At 37.4% G+C, this 17,684-nt stretch overlaps 1 protein-coding gene across 1 annotated transcript in view; it reads left to right on the plus strand.

The window, feature by feature from the left end:
• Positions 1-17,160, plus strand: part of TNKS2 (tankyrase 2) — a 66,271-nt gene extending 49,111 nt beyond the window's left edge. The window contains exons 22-27 of the mRNA XM_032608064.1: positions 1,258-1,355; positions 2,205-2,279; positions 5,112-5,217; positions 7,275-7,461; positions 10,705-10,861; positions 11,684-17,160. Coding sequence (XP_032463955.1) covers positions 1,258-1,355; positions 2,205-2,279; positions 5,112-5,217; positions 7,275-7,461; positions 10,705-10,861; positions 11,684-11,746 — 686 coding nt within the window. The 3' untranslated portion in view covers positions 11,747-17,160. The remainder of the gene's footprint in view (positions 1-1,257; positions 1,356-2,204; positions 2,280-5,111; positions 5,218-7,274; positions 7,462-10,704; positions 10,862-11,683) is intronic.
• The last annotated feature ends 524 nt before the right edge of the window (positions 17,161-17,684 follow it).

The raw sequence follows: 17,684 nt of genomic DNA on the forward strand, positions 1-17,684 counted from the left end.
CAACAAGAGAAGCCACCACAGTGAGAAGCCCACACACCGCAACAAAGAGCAACCCCCGCTCGCTGCAACTAGCAAAAGCCTACGCGCAGCAACAAAGACCCAATGCAGCCAAAAATAAATAAATAAAATTTTTTTTTTTTTAAATAGATTACTTGTTCTCATCTTTCAGCACTGATAAATGTCTTCTTGAGGCCATTAGAAGATGGCCTAGTCAAGTGTTTGTCACAGACTTTATTAAGTATTTTTTTCTATAAAATACCTTCTCTGTATAGTTTCCATACTTCCTGTAGACATTGTAATTCAGCCATATCTATACATCTTTATCAGAGTTTGGCATGTTGGTGGTAGTGCTGTTACTCAGACCAGAACAGTGCTCTTAGTCTCCAGAGGCAAACCATCATGCATTAACCCAGCAGTAAAGGATCTGAGCCCTAACTCAGAAAACAGTGGAGCTCTGGAGATCTTGTAGAGATTAAAGGAGAGTTGTGTTACAGTTGTAACAAAGAAATTAGAAAATTCTGTTTTAAGATTCCATTTAAAAAGCTTTTGTGAGAGTAAAGATACAAAAATATATATGATTATCTTGACTGTTGACATTCAGAAAATATGACAAATTCATTGCTGAATTAAAAGAATCTACCATGGGTTAGAATAAGCATTCCATCGTTAGTAGACTTTATGACTTCTCATTTTTGGATGATTTAAAATTACCTAAGGCCACGCAAGTTTCTTCCTCAGTTTCACAAAAAATAAAGGGACCAAATGCTGAAAGGGCTGCCTAGTTAATAAAGGAAATAATTTGAAGAAGAAAACATGTGACAAATAGTAAATAAAGAATAGAAAGATTTTCTGAACAAAACCCTTATGACTTGTAAGATTAAAAAAAACAGTCATCTAAATGCAGTGTGATATTCTGGTTTGGATCCTGGTAAAGTAAAAGGACATTAGTGGGGAAAACTGGTGAAATCCGAATAAAATCTGAACTTTACTTAATTTTTGACAGGTGTACTATGATTGTGTAAAATGGTAACATTAAGGAAACATTAATGTTCCTGATGGTAACATTAGGAAGTGGAGTGAGAGCACACAGGAACTCTCAGTGCTCTCAGCCTTCCTGTAAATCTAAATTATCCTAAAATAAAAAGTTTTTTAAAATTGGTAGTAAGCATCAGATAAATTAGGTGGTTGTTTTGGGTTGATGTTTATTGGGGGTTTTTTTTGGCAAATTTTTTTTTACCTTTAAATTTCATTTGATAGGTCTTAACCCATACTTAACTCTGAACACCTCTGGAAGTGGAACAATTCTCATAGATCTGTCTCCTGATGATAAAGAGTTTCAGTCTGTGGAGGAAGAGGTATGTTCATATACCTTAAATAAATGTTGGTTCAGTAGGCTAAATTTCCCAGAAGTTTCCAGATCTACTTGAACATGTATGTAGCAGGGTTTTTTAATGTCCCTAACTCTTTACCACCTGGAAAACTTCTGAAATCAGCATTTGAAGTACACTATCTCAGTAAACCTTAATTCTAATAACTTGGTTTAGCACTACAATTAATACACAGAATTCTGTTGAAGAAGAGGTTGCTAATACTTTGTTCCTTCATGAAGGCAATTGCAAAGCCCAGTATCTTAGACAAGACCCAGAACATGTGAATGCTACTTATCTAGGAAATTTTTTTCTAGCTTTCTTTCCATAAAACTCTTGGATCCACCAAAATCTTAGAATACGGCCTTGCACTTTGAAGAACATCATACCCTAAATGTGTGAGCTGAGCACAGAGATACAAAGTTGAGTGAGACTTAGTTCTAAAGCTCAGGAAACTCCAACTCTCAATGAAATACAAATTGTGCTTTATTAGAGCAAAACAAATGGGAACAAATCATTGGGGTTTTTTTTGGTATGTGAAGTGGTTGGCTTTGTATGTTTAGCTCACCTATGCATCTGCTTGTTTCTTTTTCTTCCTGTAGTTTGCATTATATAATTTTCACCTATATGTATTTTTAGATTGATTGTATTAGCTATCTGCTATCCCTGAAAAATAGTATGTGTGAACTTATAGAATTCATTCCTTAAACAACAAAAATGTTAAAAACCCATTTTGTATTCTCAAAAATAGAATCCTATGAGTCAAGAACCGTGTTCCCTAAATCAAAAAAAAACACAAAAGCTAATGCACGTATATTTGGAATATTTTTCCGTCAGATGCAGAGTACAGTCCGAGAGCACAGAGATGGAGGTCATGCAGGTGGAATCTTCAACAGATACAATATTCTCAAGGTAATAACTTAGTGGAAATAAAGTTTGCTGAGACCATAGTTTTCAAAGCCTGAAGCCATGATTAACTTTCACAAGAATGTAATCTGTCCAGCCCAATAAGTCTTTCACAGGGCATATGGGGATATTTTGGGAAAGAATATGTCCTTGGAAGGTTAAGATCCTCAAATCTCTGTACTAAACACTAGTTCAGCCTCTGTTGAACATATTTAAGTTTAGGGATTATGCTTTATCTTGGGGTAAAGGTAAATCCTGCAGGTTTAGGACTTTAAATATGTAAACTACTATTAAGGTACTCTGTTGTAACAAAGTTGAATTTTTTTGTGACTCACGGAAGGACTCCCATCTTTATAATTGCACCATGGTTTGTTTGTCCTAACTGTGACTACTCCAGGTTTCTGTGAGTCCCCACATACACCAATTTTTGGTAATTTTAATAGTACTCCTTCTATACCTTCCATCTTTCCAAAAATAGTCTTTAAAAAAAGTGTTTTAAAGAGAGTCCTGACTGTTATTGATATCATTTCTTCTTCTCAGGACCTTTTTCAGCTTTGCTAGTTTGTGTTGTTGTTGTTTAAGCTATATAGCAACCAAACTGCATACTCTACTTGAGATGCATAGTGATTTTCTATTAACTACATTGATATATTCTTAATCATTATAAGAGTTAGAGTTATAATTAAACTGTGGCAAGTATCTTTCTAATACCTAAATTTTAAACTCAAAGGTGAACAGTATCAAATCTTTCAGCTGTGTTGTATTACTGTTTCACAATAATATACTATTATGAGTATACTAATAGATGTCATATTTTAGAATTAGTGAATACTAAAATTATTCGTTGAGATTGCTCTGTTCATACTATTTAGAAATAAGATGATATAAACAAGCACACATTATTCAGGTGAAACGGTTATTCTTCTGGGAGCTGTATTTTATTAGTTCATATCATAGTATGACCTGAGTGACATCTTGAGATTTCTATTCATGGATATATATATAGTAATTTTTAATAAGACAAATAATTATTCCTACTACAGGCAAATTTCAGTCAAGTCCCTTTTGTGTGCAAGCAGTAACAGAATGTGTAGAGGTTTGTTAAGGGTGCAGGCAGGGAAGAGAATATGTGTTTGATTTCCAAAGTTACTGAATTTGGGAGGTATGCTGTTTTCTTCCTCTATAAAGGTATTTTAATGTAATATCTAATAAAAGTTTTTTCATTGATAAAACTTTGTTCCCTTTTATTTTTAAACATTAATGAGCTCTGTTTATGCCAGTTGTGTGCCTTGATTATGTCTGTGATGGTATTTTGAGTTAATTTGAACCAAGACTAAAACCACCAGCTCCCAGATGTGTTCTAGGACCAGCAGGGGGCTGTAGCACCCTTAAATACAGCTAAGAAACAGAACTAGGATTGTAAATTTTGACAGTACTCCTAATGAAACCAGTATCCATCTTTAACTCTTCTCCAGACAAATTTTAGGAATTGGAGGGGTAGGGAGGGATAGAGGGAGTACTAGGTAGGTGTATGTGTTTGTGTGTGTGTGTGTGTGTGTGTGTGTGTTTGGTGTGGCTATTTCAATTTTTTTTAACATCTTTATTGGAGTATAATTGCTTTACAATGGTGTGTTAGTTTTTGCTTTATAACAAAGTGAATCAGCTATACATATACGTATATCCCCATATCCCCTCCCTCTTGCGTCTCCCTCCCACCCTCCCTATCCCACCCCTCTAGGTGGTCACAAAGCCCCGAGCTGATCTTGCTGTGCTACGCAGCTGCTTCCCACTAGCTATCTGTTTTACATTTGGTAGTGTATATATGTCCATGCCACTCTCTCACTTCGTCCCAGCTTACCCTTCCCCCTCCCCGTGTCCTCAGTCCATTCTCTACGTCTGCATCTTTATTCCTGTCCTGCCCCTAGGTTCTTCATAACCTTTTTTTTAAAATTCCATATATATGTGTTAGCATATGGTATTTGTTTTTCTCTTTCTGACTTGCTTCACTCTGTATGACAGACTCCAGGTCAATCCACCTCACTACAAATAACTCAATTGCGTTTCTTTTTATGGCTGAGTAATATTCCATTGTATATATGTGTCACATCTTCTTTATCCATTCATCCGATGATGGACACTTAGGTTGTTTCCATCTCTGGGCTATTGTAAATAGAGCTGCAGTGAACATTTTGGTACATGACTCTTCTTGAATTATGGTTTTCTCAGGGTATATGCCCAGTACTGGGATTGCTGGGTCATATGGTAGTTCTATTTTTAGTTTTTTAAGGAACCTCCATACTGTTCTCCGTAGTGGCTGTACCAATTCACATTCCCACCAGCAGTGCAAAAGGGTTCCCTTTTCTCCACACCTTCTCCAGCATTTATTGTTTGTAGATTTTCTGATGATGACCATTCTGACTTGTGTATTTCAAATATTTTTAATTAAAAACAGATAAAGATGGTACTTTGAGCCAGATAAAGCAGGGGGGAAAGGATAGTATTCTCTTTCTTATACTTCCATACAGAACTCAGCATGTCTGATTTGGAGATGTTTTAGTAATAATTCTAAAGTAATGAGAATGGAAGTATTTTAATCAATTAACAGTACTCTTGACCTTTACATGTAGCTTTTTTCCCCTTTGTAGTTTTTTGATTTCCAAAATGTACCTATATTTCCATTTTTATGGTTGGGTTAAAGTTTTTTAGCTGACTAAAAATAACACATAATTTATATTTCAGAGAAAAGTTTTGCCTCTCTTCTGGCCCTATGTGGCCCATTTTTGGATAAGATTAATTATTATGATCTAGAGATTTTATTTTTCTGGTTTCTTTTTAAAGATTCAGAAAGTTTGTAACAAGAAACTATGGGAAAGATATACTCACAGGAGGAAAGAAGTTTCTGAAGAAAACCACAACCATGCAAATGAAAGAATGCTATTTCATGGTAAGATTCCTCTCCCCCAACCCTACCACCATCCTCCTCCGCATTTTTTGTCAGGTTTGAAATAATAATGAATCTGTATATTCCTCATGTTATTTTTAAAAAATAAATAGTATTTCTGTAAATCTTTAAATTTATATTTTTTTGTGATTTTTTTTTTTGGCTGTGTTGGGTCTACGTTGCTGTGCATGGGCTTTTCTCCAGTTGCGGCGAGCAGGGTCTACTCTTCGTTGCAGTGCGCGGGCTTCTCACTGCAGTGGCTTCTCTTGTTGAGAAGCACAGGCTCTAGGCATGTGAGCTTCAATAGTTGTGGCGCATGGGCTCAGTAGTTGTGGCTCGCAGGCTCTAGAGCACAGGCTCAGTAGTTGTGGTGCACGGGCTTTTTTGCTCTGTGGCATGTGGGATCTTCCAGACCAGGGATCCAACCCGTGTCCTTGCATTTGCAGGCGGATTCTTAACCACTGCGCCACCAGGGAAGTCCCTGTATTTTTAACGTCTTTTGAGTTTGTATGTTTTACAGTGGGTCGTGTATAAATAGGATTACTATAACAGAAAAAGTATAGAAATGAGAATGTTGACTATTCATATTTTCCCTTTTATTTTAATATAGTTGATTTTGTGTGATGATTACTCTGAAAAATGGTGTTTTACTTTTAACTGGTTGGGTGAATTAAAATTAAAATAAGATCTGAAAATTGCCTCGGAAGAATATATGCATCCTGTTCTGACTGATTCTAAGTGTCAAGGCCACATTTAACTTCAGCGAAAAGAGCCGCTGTCATTGAACCTATGGAGTTCAATGAGAACTTTTGTTGAATTGCAAGCACCATTACTTGTCATTCTTGAAATTTCCTGTTTATGTTGCAAGTTAGTAGGTGTTGATGATTGGTGTTTCGTGTTTATAGCAAAGATTAATATAGATATTAATGTAGTGTTTATCAAGTCTTCAAGCACATTATCCATGATTGGTCCAGTCTGTTCCTTCAGTTGGCTTTGATTGCAGAAAATTTTTAGGGACTGGTAAAGTTCTATAAAACACAACATTTAAATTTCACAGTCCCCTGGAAGAATGGCTATAGCAGACTGAATTGGTATATAATATCTAAATGGTACTTCTCATTCCAAAACCCTAAAAATCATCATGATAATTTCTTGGCACAGAGCATATTTATTTATGTATTGACTTGATGGTTGTAATGAATAATTTTTTCTGTTTTATAATAGAAATGGTTTTGGGTTTTCCAAATTCAAATAAGTTATTGTATTCTTCAGTATTTCTGTAAAGTGGAATTCAGTGTATTTTCCTGTCCCTTTGTGAACAGGGACACTGATCTTGATGGATCAGTTAGTTGTGTTATACTGGCTTTTCCCAACCCCCAGCCTCACTCCACTCCCTGGCCTGGTACCCATGCTTAGTACCTCCTCTCCTTTGGCTAAGCTCCTTCTTGGCACACGTGCAAGGAAGGAGGAGAAAGAAGTCAATATGTAGGGAATGAAGGAACACACCACATTTACAGTTGAAATCTGGTACTAGCAAGTGATAAAAGGCAGAGAAGTAGAAGGATAGGAGAGAAGAGGTGTAAAGAAGAAAATGAACATGAAAAGATCACTTTGGCCACTTTTGATATCTAGAAAAAGTACACAGATGTGGGCATCATTGCATGACCTAATTGCATTCAGCCTTGCCATAAGAGGTGAATTATGAGACTCTTGGTTCTGGATATGTATGAATTTGGGGCCTGGAATTTGATAACTCTAGCATTGATATTTCAGGTGATCTGTTTGTTTTTCTAGTTGAATCTGTATGTGTCCTTACTTTGGCATCTGAACCACCACCCTGTTAGAAACATTCATTCATATTAGCAATTCTTCAAAAATAACTATTTATTCTAAAGTGGTGAGCTAGCTGACAGTTAACTTGTTAACCCTTGTGTTTTGAATTTGCTTTATTGTGGTGGTGGTGTATATATGTTTAAGAATTTAACTTCTAAGAGGCTTTAGCTTTTGTTCTTTTTCTTCTAAGATAATTTTAAAATGTTATGTATTTATATGTATTTTAGGGTCTCCCTTTGTGAATGCAATTATTCATAAAGGCTTTGACGAAAGGCATGCCTACATAGGTGGCATGTTTGGAGCTGGGATCTATTTTGCTGAAAACTCTTCCAAAAGCAATCAGTATGTGTATGGAATCGGAGGAGGTACTGGGTGTCCAGTACACAAAGACAGATCTTGTTACATTTGCCACAGGTAAGAGATCACTCGTTCTTCTTTATTTTGATAAGAATCAGATAAGAACTGGTTTCAAATTTGAGAAATTTGGGGGGCACAACATTATCTCGGACAACTTTAGGAATCCAAGCTAGTCATATTTCAGGTTGCTTTTGGTCCTCTCACCAGTTCTAGTAATGGTTAATATTTATTAAATGATCTGTATGGACCAAGCACAGTTCTACACACTTGACCTCTTCAACTCATTCAATCATTAGAGCATATGGTGCTTTTAGAATATGGAATAGAAGATATCACTGGGCATGAAGGAGATTTTATTGTGGACTGTTTAAAAATCTAGTATTCAAAGGCTAAAATGGCATTACTTGTTAACACCTAATCATTTCATGGCAGTGTGTGAGGGAGCCTCTCTTCCAGTGTGATAGTGATCTTAATCCTCAATCTGTGATGTTACTACTCAAAAAGTTACAATAAAATACATCAGCCCCTTTAGAAAGCACATTATCAAAGAACTACTTTGTACTTTTTTCCTACTTTCAGTTACCCTGGTCTAACTCAGTTGTTAAAATCATTCAAATGACTTGGGTAATTGATAAAATCCTTATAGGTAAATAAATTATCTTTCACCATTTGAAAAATCAAGTAAGATTAATTACTGAGGTTTATTCTATAGTTAGGACACTGCTTATGAAGACCTAAAACAGTAACTATCAAACATGAGCAAGCTCAGAATCACCTAGACAGCTATAGTAAAAACAAAGATTCCGGGCTTCCCTGGTGGCGCAGTGGTTGGGAGTCCGCCTGCCGATGCAGGGGACGCGGGTTCGTGCCCCGGTCCGGGAGGATCCCACGTGCCGCGGAGCGGCTGGGCCCGTGAGCCATGGCCGCTGGGCCTGCGCGTCCGGAGCCTGTGCTCTGCAGCGGGAGAGGCCACAACGGTGGGGGGCCCGCGTACCGCAAAAAAAAAAAAAAAAAAAAAAAAAAAAAAAACAAAGATTCCGGTGCCACGCGTCCTGAGTTGTTGATTTAGTAGGTGGAGCCCTAGAACTTGAATTTCTGCCAGTTTCTACCAAGTTCCTAGCTGATGCTGAAGCTTCTGATCACTGATGTAGAAACCCTAGAGCAGTAGTTCTCAGCTTTGGCAGCACATTGGAGTTACCTAAGGGGCTTTAAAAACTAATGCCTGTGTCCCACCCTCAAGAGATTTTCACTTAATTGGTCTGGGGTCTGGTCTGTGCATGGGATTTTTAAAACCTTCCCAGCTGACATTGAAAGGTTACCGAGGGTAAAGGACTGTAGTCCTGAAGGGAAACAAAGACTGTTTATGTTTTGTTCTTGTTGTTTGCCCCCTAAATTTAGACTCACATAGGTATCTACAGTCAGTCCTCTTGGGTATGACCTCCCACCCATTTCTATTTTAGATCATAAGTTGGAATGGTTAGGAGACTTGTAATTTCTTGAGATTCTGTAAATTGAACATTGCTACTTTTACTTGTCATATATTATCTGGAGGCTAAATAGTTCTGATTATTAATATTAGTAGTAAGCATTGTTCGAGTACCTCTTCTCAGCTGTCTTTGGAGTAGAATGCTTGTATGTCTGGAAATAAGTTTATTTATTAACTTAAGATTTCTGTATGCTGGATTATCATGGGACTGATTGTGACTATAATAGAAAATCTATTAGAAATGCTAAGAAGGGCTTCCCTGGTGGCACAGTGGTTAAGAATCCGCCTGCCAATGCAAAGGACACGGGTTTGAGCCCTGGTCCGGGAAGATCCCACATGCCACGGAGCATCTAAGCCCGTGCACCACAACTACTGAGCCTGCTCTCTAGAGCCCACAAGCCACAACTACCGAAGCCCATGCACCTAGAGCCTGTGCTCCATAAGAGAAGCCACCTTAATGAGAGGCCTGCGCACCGCAACGAAGAGTAACCCCCGCTCTAAGAAGGTTTCCATAGGGCATATTTAGAATAAAAAGTACATAGCCCGTCTTCTTTGGAGACAGAATCATCAATTAGTCCATCAAATCTCCTCTTCTCCTATGTAGAAAAAAGGAAATTAGAGAGAGAAACAATGAAGTAATAAAAAGTTCATTGGATCTAAGGAAGGCCAATCATGCCTGTGGGGAGTGGGAAAGTAATACTTAAAACTTCTGGTGAGGGAAGACCTATTTGGAGATGTGACATTTCAGCTGAAACTTGAAAAATGAATATTAGCCAGTAGAAGAGTGGTAGAATAATATCATTCTAGATGATAGAGGAAACAGTATGTCTGATGGCCATAGGGCAAGAAAGTTTGGCCTGTGGGAAGAAAAACTAATGCTCCTGGGCATAGTGAACCAGAGTAAAATTCAAGAATTTAGAGCCATTAAAAGGAATTTGGATTTTCTTCTAGGCACAGTTAGTAGCCTCTAAAAGGTTTTAAGCAGAAAAGCGATGCAATCTGATTTATGGTTTTTGTTGTTTGTTGTTTTTTTCCCCTAAATCACTGGTTGCTTGGATGGAAAATAATTTAGACAAGAATTAGAGTAGAGGACTTCCCTGGTGGTGCAGTGGTTGACGGTCCGCCTGCCGATGCAGGAGACACGGGTTCGTGCCCCGGTCCGGGAAGATCCCACGTGCCACGGAGCGGCTGGGCCCGTGAGCCGTGGCCGCTGGGCCTGCGCATCCGGAGCCTGTGCTCCACAACAGGAGAGGCCACAGCAGTGAGAGGCCCGCGTACCGCAAAAAAAAAAGAATTACAGTAGAAACAGAAAGACTAGTTCAAAGGCCATTGTTACAGTCCAGGTGAAAATTTTGGTGATTTGGACTCAATAGTGACAGTAGAGTTAAGAGAAGAGAATGGATTTCAATACATTTTGAAAGTGGAATCCACAGGACTTACCTGGGTAAATGTTCAACTTTGTAAGGCACTTCATGGAAGCCCCTTAAAACCTCCTCCTCCTTCCCACTTGGGCTATGATTTGTGCTTTTGCTGGGATACAAACAGGATGGCAGAGTCTATATCACTTTAAGATTATTACAATCGCTATAAGATATCATTTTATAGTTAAAATAAGGATTAATTAAAGTGACAAATTCTTTCATTAGTGAGAGTAGTAGAAGACATTCTTACAAAGTTCTTTAAAGGGTAAAATGATAGAAACAACCATAAGTGTTCATGTATAAATGCATTAAAAAGCTTATGTAGTGTACATAAATAAAATTGTCATGTACGACTTGTCTTCAGGGAGATCTTTTCCTTTTCACATGTTACAGGCAGCTGCTCTTTTGCCGGGTAACCTTGGGAAAGTCTTTCCTGCAGTTCAGTGCAATGAAAATGGCACATTCTCCTCCAGGACATCACTCAGTCACTGGTCGACCCAGTGTAAATGGACTAGCATTAGCTGAATATGTAATTTACAGAGGAGAACAGGTAATTCAGTTTTATTTGCTCATCTTCAAAAATGCTTTAGAGCCATACTTTAACCTCTTACTAATCTTTTAAATTGACAAGGCATATTGCCTTAAGAGCTGGATTTCTTTTTAACTCATATTTGGAAATTATTTCAGGCTTAAAGAAAAATTGCAAAAATAATAAAGAGAATTCCCTTATAACCTTTACCCAGATCTTCCAAATGTTAACATTTTAGCATTCTCTCTTTCTCCTTTATCATGCTCTCCCTACTGTATGTGTGTATACTTTTTTTTTTTTCTGAGCTGCTTGGAAGTAGGTAATAGGCATCTTTCTTTACCCTTAAATTCTTCAGTGTGTATTTCCTAAAAACAAGGACAGTCCCTTAAAATTGTCAAAATCAGGAAAATATCATTAATGTAATATATCTAACCTACAGACCTTATTCAGATTTTGTCAACCATACTTTTTTTTTAGCTTCTGTAAAATATAATTAGACTCCTATATTTAATAGTTAACCTCTCTGTAGCAAAGAAATGTATAATTCCCTCTTGCTCTTAGTGACATAGATCCAGTCAAAAGCATCTCTAGAGCGTTGTGTACTGGGGATACATATCAGGATCACCTCAGTTATTAAAAACAAACACATGCTTAATACTCATCCTAGACCTGCTGATTGAGAGTCTAAGGGATTGGAGTCAAGGTAAGGCTGTTTTGGGAAAATCCCCTTTGATGATTCTGATCCACAGCACTAATTTAGAACCTCTTCCCTAGGAATCCTTATAATAAGTCTCCTTTCAAAAAATTTGTTTACCAATATTTGAATTAATCTTTCTCTTCTAGGCTTATCCTGAATATTTAATTACTTACCAGATTGTAAGGCCTGAAGGTATGGTTGATGGATAAATAGTTGTTTTAGGAAACTAGCAACACTGAACCTAAAATCATCTAAGCAGCTGGTGGCCTCGTAAGTTTTACTCCTTTGCTGAGAAAAATCATCTTGTCCACAAGCCTGTGGCAAAAGGTTAAAAATGTGAAAGGATTTTAACATTCTGACTTGATAAAGCTTTAATAATGTACAGTGTTTTCTAAATATTTCCTGTTTTTCAGCACTTTAACAGATGCCATTCCAGGTTAAACTGGGTTTGTCTGTACTAAATTATAAACAGAGTTAACTTGAATCTTTTATACGTTATACATTGATTCTAACAGAAACTGTAATTCCCCTCAACAGAACTCATTTTACTAATATAGTACTGTGTTCTTTAAAACACAGCATTTACACTGAATACAGTTTCATTTGTAAAACTGTAAATAAGAGCTTTTGTATTAGCCCCATATTTATTTACATTGCTTTGTAATATAAATCTACTGTTTTAGAACTGCAGCGGTTTACAGGTTTTTTTCATATGTACTGCTCATCTGTACTTCATCTTGCATCATCATGATTGAATGATCTTTTACCTTTGATTCCAGAGGCTATGTTGAGTCGTTAGCAGAGACCTTGTCACTTGGGAAGGATTGATTCATCAGATTTAATTTGCTGATGGAAGCATTTATGTCTCATTAGAAGTCTTTCCCATTTAAGAGCTTGTTTCATAAATACTCTGGGAGTTTAATTTGTGATAACTTTGTACGTATAACACACATTCCAAAGAGCTCTAACTATGATGGTCCTGATTATTAAAGACACTTCTTTACTAGCCTCAAACTCTGGGTTTCACATTGGAAAATTTTCTCATGTCATTTTGTGAAAATTAGAGCAAGAGCTTCTATTTTTTAGAGAGGCTAAATCCTGCCACTGAACAATTATAGTGTTCTTTTCATGGAATGTAAATAGGAAGTTGAATTTTCAGATGTGGGAAGGGTAATCCTGAAATTTTTCCAGCCTGTTCTAATTAGCTTAAATCTAAACGGAAAAATGTAGCAGATGGGAGTGGGTAGTTTTTTCTCCGAAGTTATTTTTCTCCTGTTCTTTTTCTTTGGCCTTACTGTTTTACTTATAGCCAGTCTGTACACCATAGGTAAGCTCAACCCAAAACCATGAAATGTAGGTGTCCCAGTTCTCTCCTGGCCTCCTGAATAGGCAGGTGCCGTGAAATGGTGCTTCCGCTCCTGGGTTGCCTCATCATGACATGGTACACCCACTTGGAAATAACGCTTTGTTTATGCACCACCTGGTGACCAGGCTTGTTGGGCAGCTGTGGAGGGGAATGCTATCCCATAAAATGCCATTCCTATTTTTAACATAAAACTATATTTTCCATGAAATATGCTAAAGCATCTTGGTACAGAGACATGAGTTACAGCTTGGCAGTCTGTTTGTTGACTGTAGTTCTCTCAGAAGTCAACGCAAGATTGTTAACCATTAAATCTTTGTTAATGAGGCTGTTTCCCTTCACTCTGTACCAGTTCACATTTGTTTTACATTTTATTCGGTCTCTAAATTAACTGGGCTTTTGCAGTAACTTGTACATAAAGTGCTAGAAAATCATGTTTCTTGTCTTGAGTAAGAGTTAATCACAGTAAATGTATTGCATATCTGGAGTTGTGTTTCTATGATGTAAATTGTGATCATTTAAGAGGTCAATTCCTGACCATGAAGTGCTTTATACAGCTCTCTAATAATGGCAGATATCCTAACTTCATTCTTGGAACACAAATGGAGTATGCCAAATTTTATGTAATTTTTCAGGTTCTGGAAGCTTCTAGGTTTTATAATTAGAAGATAATGAGATGAGTTAATGGAGTTTATATTTACATACCTTATCTCTCAACATTTAGCCCATATTGCTCACCCTATGAGTGACTCTGGAATTGCTTATCATGTAAAATCATCATGGTCTATGAGTTTACGATATTGCAGCCTGTGTTGTTTCATCTAATCCATTGCTTAATTAGTGTGTTGCTTTTCTATGAATGATTATATTGTGGTTAATATGTTAGCATGGCACTATTTCAGATAGTTTTTTGTTAGGAGCTTGGGGGGGGTTGGGGGTGATTGGGGATTTCTTTGAAGTTTTTGCATGAAATACCTTACTTTATGATGATGGAATTGCTTTTTCTTTTGTCTTGTGATTTTTTTTTAAGAGATTTAAATTTTTGTGTGAGTAGTACTATTATATCCATCTTGAGTGTCTTACTTGTATCACATTCCATACCCTCATTTAATTCTTAATAAACTGTTCACTTGTTTTTCTGGGTAGCATGGTAATTACTGGAATAGCATAAATGTGTTGTTGAATGGTCTTTGAGAAAATGGATTAAGATTACAATAAACCACAATTTCAGGAAAATAATGTAGTTCTGAGTCTAATAGTGATAAAGACTGCAGTTTAAAATTTGAAATACTGAATGTCGTGACCATACCTGCTCAGATGCTTTAAGATGAAAGTAGCTGTCAGACACTTTTAGACATTTAGTCTGTCCTACACAAGTTTTGGCAAACCTTAAAGCTGTTTCCTGGGAAATCTATCTTTTTTTTTTTTTTTTTTTGGCCACACCACACAGTTTGCAGGGTTTTAGTTCCCCGACCAGGGATCAAACCCAGGTCCTCGGCAATGAGAGCTTGGAGTCCTGACCGCTGGACCGCCAGGGAATTCCCCTGGGAAATCTATCTTAACTTATAAAGAGGAATAAGAATATATTTTTGCATTCTATGTCATAGAAAATTTCTTTATAACTTTACAAATCTTAAAGTTAGTAGTATTTAGTATTCTTAAAAGAAAGTATAGTAAGATACATGTATTTTAGGTTTCAATATGCTAAGTGTCTGTGTGTGTGATCAGGTCCCTGCTTTCCATAATAGGAGAATGATGGTGCAAATAATCCGTAAGTCATCTGGCTTTGAAGTATTTTTCAGCAGCTTTATCTTACTGCTTGATTTGGTATAATATTAAAGTGTTCGCTTGCTAGTTCCTAAGCATGCATGCCATTGTATGATGTGATCCAGTTGTTTGCAGGGTAATGAGGAAAGAAAACTTGCAAATAAATTTCCCTAAGCTTTTGTGATTAGTATTCCTGACTGGCCCTTTACCTACTGTCCTGTCCTATTAGAGGACTAGAGTAACAGAGGAAGCAAGTTGTCATATACATTCTTCACCAGGAGAACTGCCTGATTTGTGTAGAGTTAGACTGTAATGTGGCCTTTTCGCTATCTGCTGAATCTCTATCGCCTCCTCCTTTTCATGCTTACTAGCTGAGGAAGACTGACATAAAATACTTAATGATACCTTCTTAGAAGGTTCTTGCTCTCCATATACAAGCCACCATTGTCAGAAGTGTCTTCTCCACTTTGTTATTCACCCACAGTTGTCATCATCATCACAAAAATCTGCACAAAGCCCCTCAGATGGCCTGCCAATACACTGTGGAGCGGTGCTACGCACAAGTGGCCTGCAGATGGGGCTGGTCTGCAGCCTATTTGTTACCAGCCCGTGGAGAGATGAAAACAAAAATTGAGAGGAAACTTTTATAGCAGTTTGACATTGATGCAGTGTTTTAAATTTCTCTTTTCTTTTTTTTTTTAAGGCCGTGCCGTGCAGCACGTGGGATCTTAGTTCCCCAACCAGGGATCAAACCCATGCCTCCTGCATTGGGAGCATGGAGTTTTAACCACCGGCCTGGCAGGGAAGTCCTCTTAAATTTCTTTAACTAAAATATTGGTCTGCAACAAATTGGAAATTAAGAGGAAAACAGAAACAGTAGTCCCTCACAGATAATTTGAAAGGTAGAAGAAAGATATCTGTTTTTTTTTTACCACTAGACCCATCACTTAGCACAGGCTGACACATAGTAATTCCTCAGTAAATTTTTGTTGAGTGAATAGTGATTAAGTGATTGGGCTCTAGATGGATCTGGATTTGAATTTTACCTTATCCCACACCAGTTTTACAGCCTTGAAGATATTACATAACCTTTATAAGCCTTACAATACTTATCTCATAGGTTTGTTGAGGGAACTAAATGATCTTCTGTATGTGCCACTAAGTGCTGTACTTGGCAAAAACTGGTTATTGTAATTATATTATTATTTCCCTGAATCCCCAGGACGAGTGGTTGAGTTTTCTCACTTGTCATGGAGATATAGAACATAGAATTTTAAAACAGCAAAATTTATTTGCCACTGGACTGCTCCCTTTGTTCCAATGAAACCTTAATAAGCTCAAATATGAGGTATGTATGTCCCTAGGAGGCTGAGGATCTCAGTTTGAAAAAGACTGACAAAAGCACATAGACATTATGGCAACCTGGTTGGGGAAGGAAGACATACCCATAACCCAAGCCTGCATCATATTCCTACAGTACAGAAGAAACAAACTCCACTCAAATGAACTCATGATCAAACGTCCAAAACAATCCACTGTGAGCATGTCAGTAGACACAACCTTAGAGCTTTAGCACCCTCACAAACTTAATGTAGGATGATAACTATGGAATAAGAATATTTAAAATGATTGGCTAGGGGAGGAAAGCATAAAAACCATTAGAAAAGATGACGCTGAAAAAGGCAAAGTAGATTTGAGAAGCTAACTCTTCTGGGGAACTAAAAAAATGTATAGTTAATGAAATTAAGAGCCCCGTAGACAGATTAAACCACAGATTGGGCATATATGAGGAGAGAATTGGTGAACTAGAAGATAAATCAGGAAGATACCCTGGTTATAGCAGAGGAAGGGATGGGAAATAGGAAAAGGCTAAGAAACATGGAGAATAGAATGAGAAGATCCAACATAAAGAATAGGGGAAGGAAGATATTTGAAGATTTTTCCAGAATTTTAAAGGAGGTATGGATCCTCAAGTTAAGAAAGTGTAACAAATATCTAGGAGAGTGAATAAAAACAAGTCTGTTTCTAGACATATAGTACAACTACAAAAGAAAAGAGAAAAATCTAAAAGGGACTAAGAAGAAAAGTTACCTGCAAAGGAATGACTATGCTGGTAGCAGGCTTTTCAATGGCAGCAGTATAGGCCAGAAGACAATAAAATAAGTTGTAAGTGTTGAAAAGCATTGATGTTAAAAAAAAAAGAAAAAAGGATGTTAGCCTTGAAATCTATACAGAGACAAATTAACATTCAAAAGAGAGGATGAAAAACACATTTTCAGATTTTCCTGAAAGAACTCATAGGATTTATTCCAGAAAGAAGACAGTTGAATCCAGAAGGAAGGAGTGGACTGCAAGAAGCGTGGCGAACAAAAGAATTGGTAAACGTGTTGGTAAACAGACTGAAATTATACTCGTGTAAAAAAAAGAATAAGTACTAACTCATAAGGAATCATCTTCAAGATACAATAAATGAAAAAAGTAAGAGGTTGATGACTATGTATGATTTGGTACTCTATTTGTATAAAACAGGAAAAAGTACAATATACATTTGCTTCTTTATGCGTAAGACACCTCCGGGATACACACAAACTATTGGGAGGACACCTAGGTGCCAGGGTACAGAGGTGTTGAAGAGACTTTTCACTGTATAGTCTTTTATTCCTTTTGAATTTTATAGCAGGACTATTTTTTTATATTTATTTTTGGCTGCATTGCGTCTTCGTTGCTGTGCGCGGGCTTTCTCTAGTTGCGGCGAGCAGGGGCTACTCTTTGTTGTGGTGCACAGGCTTCTCACTGTGGTGGCTTCTCTTGTTGCGGAGCACGGGCTCTAGGTGCGCAGGCTTCAGTAGTTGTGGCTCACGGGCTCTAGAGCAGAGGCTCATTAGTTGTGGTGCATGGGCTTAGTTGCTCCATGGCATGTGGGATCTTCTCGGACCAGGGCTCGAACCGTGTCCCCTGCATTGGCAGTTGGATTCTTAACCACTGCACCACCAGGGAAGTCCCTAGCAGGAGTATTT

This window comes from Phocoena sinus, chromosome 16 (genome assembly GCF_008692025.1).
Source record: "Phocoena sinus isolate mPhoSin1 chromosome 16, mPhoSin1.pri, whole genome shotgun sequence".
NCBI lineage: Eukaryota > Metazoa > Chordata > Mammalia > Artiodactyla > Phocoenidae > Phocoena > Phocoena sinus.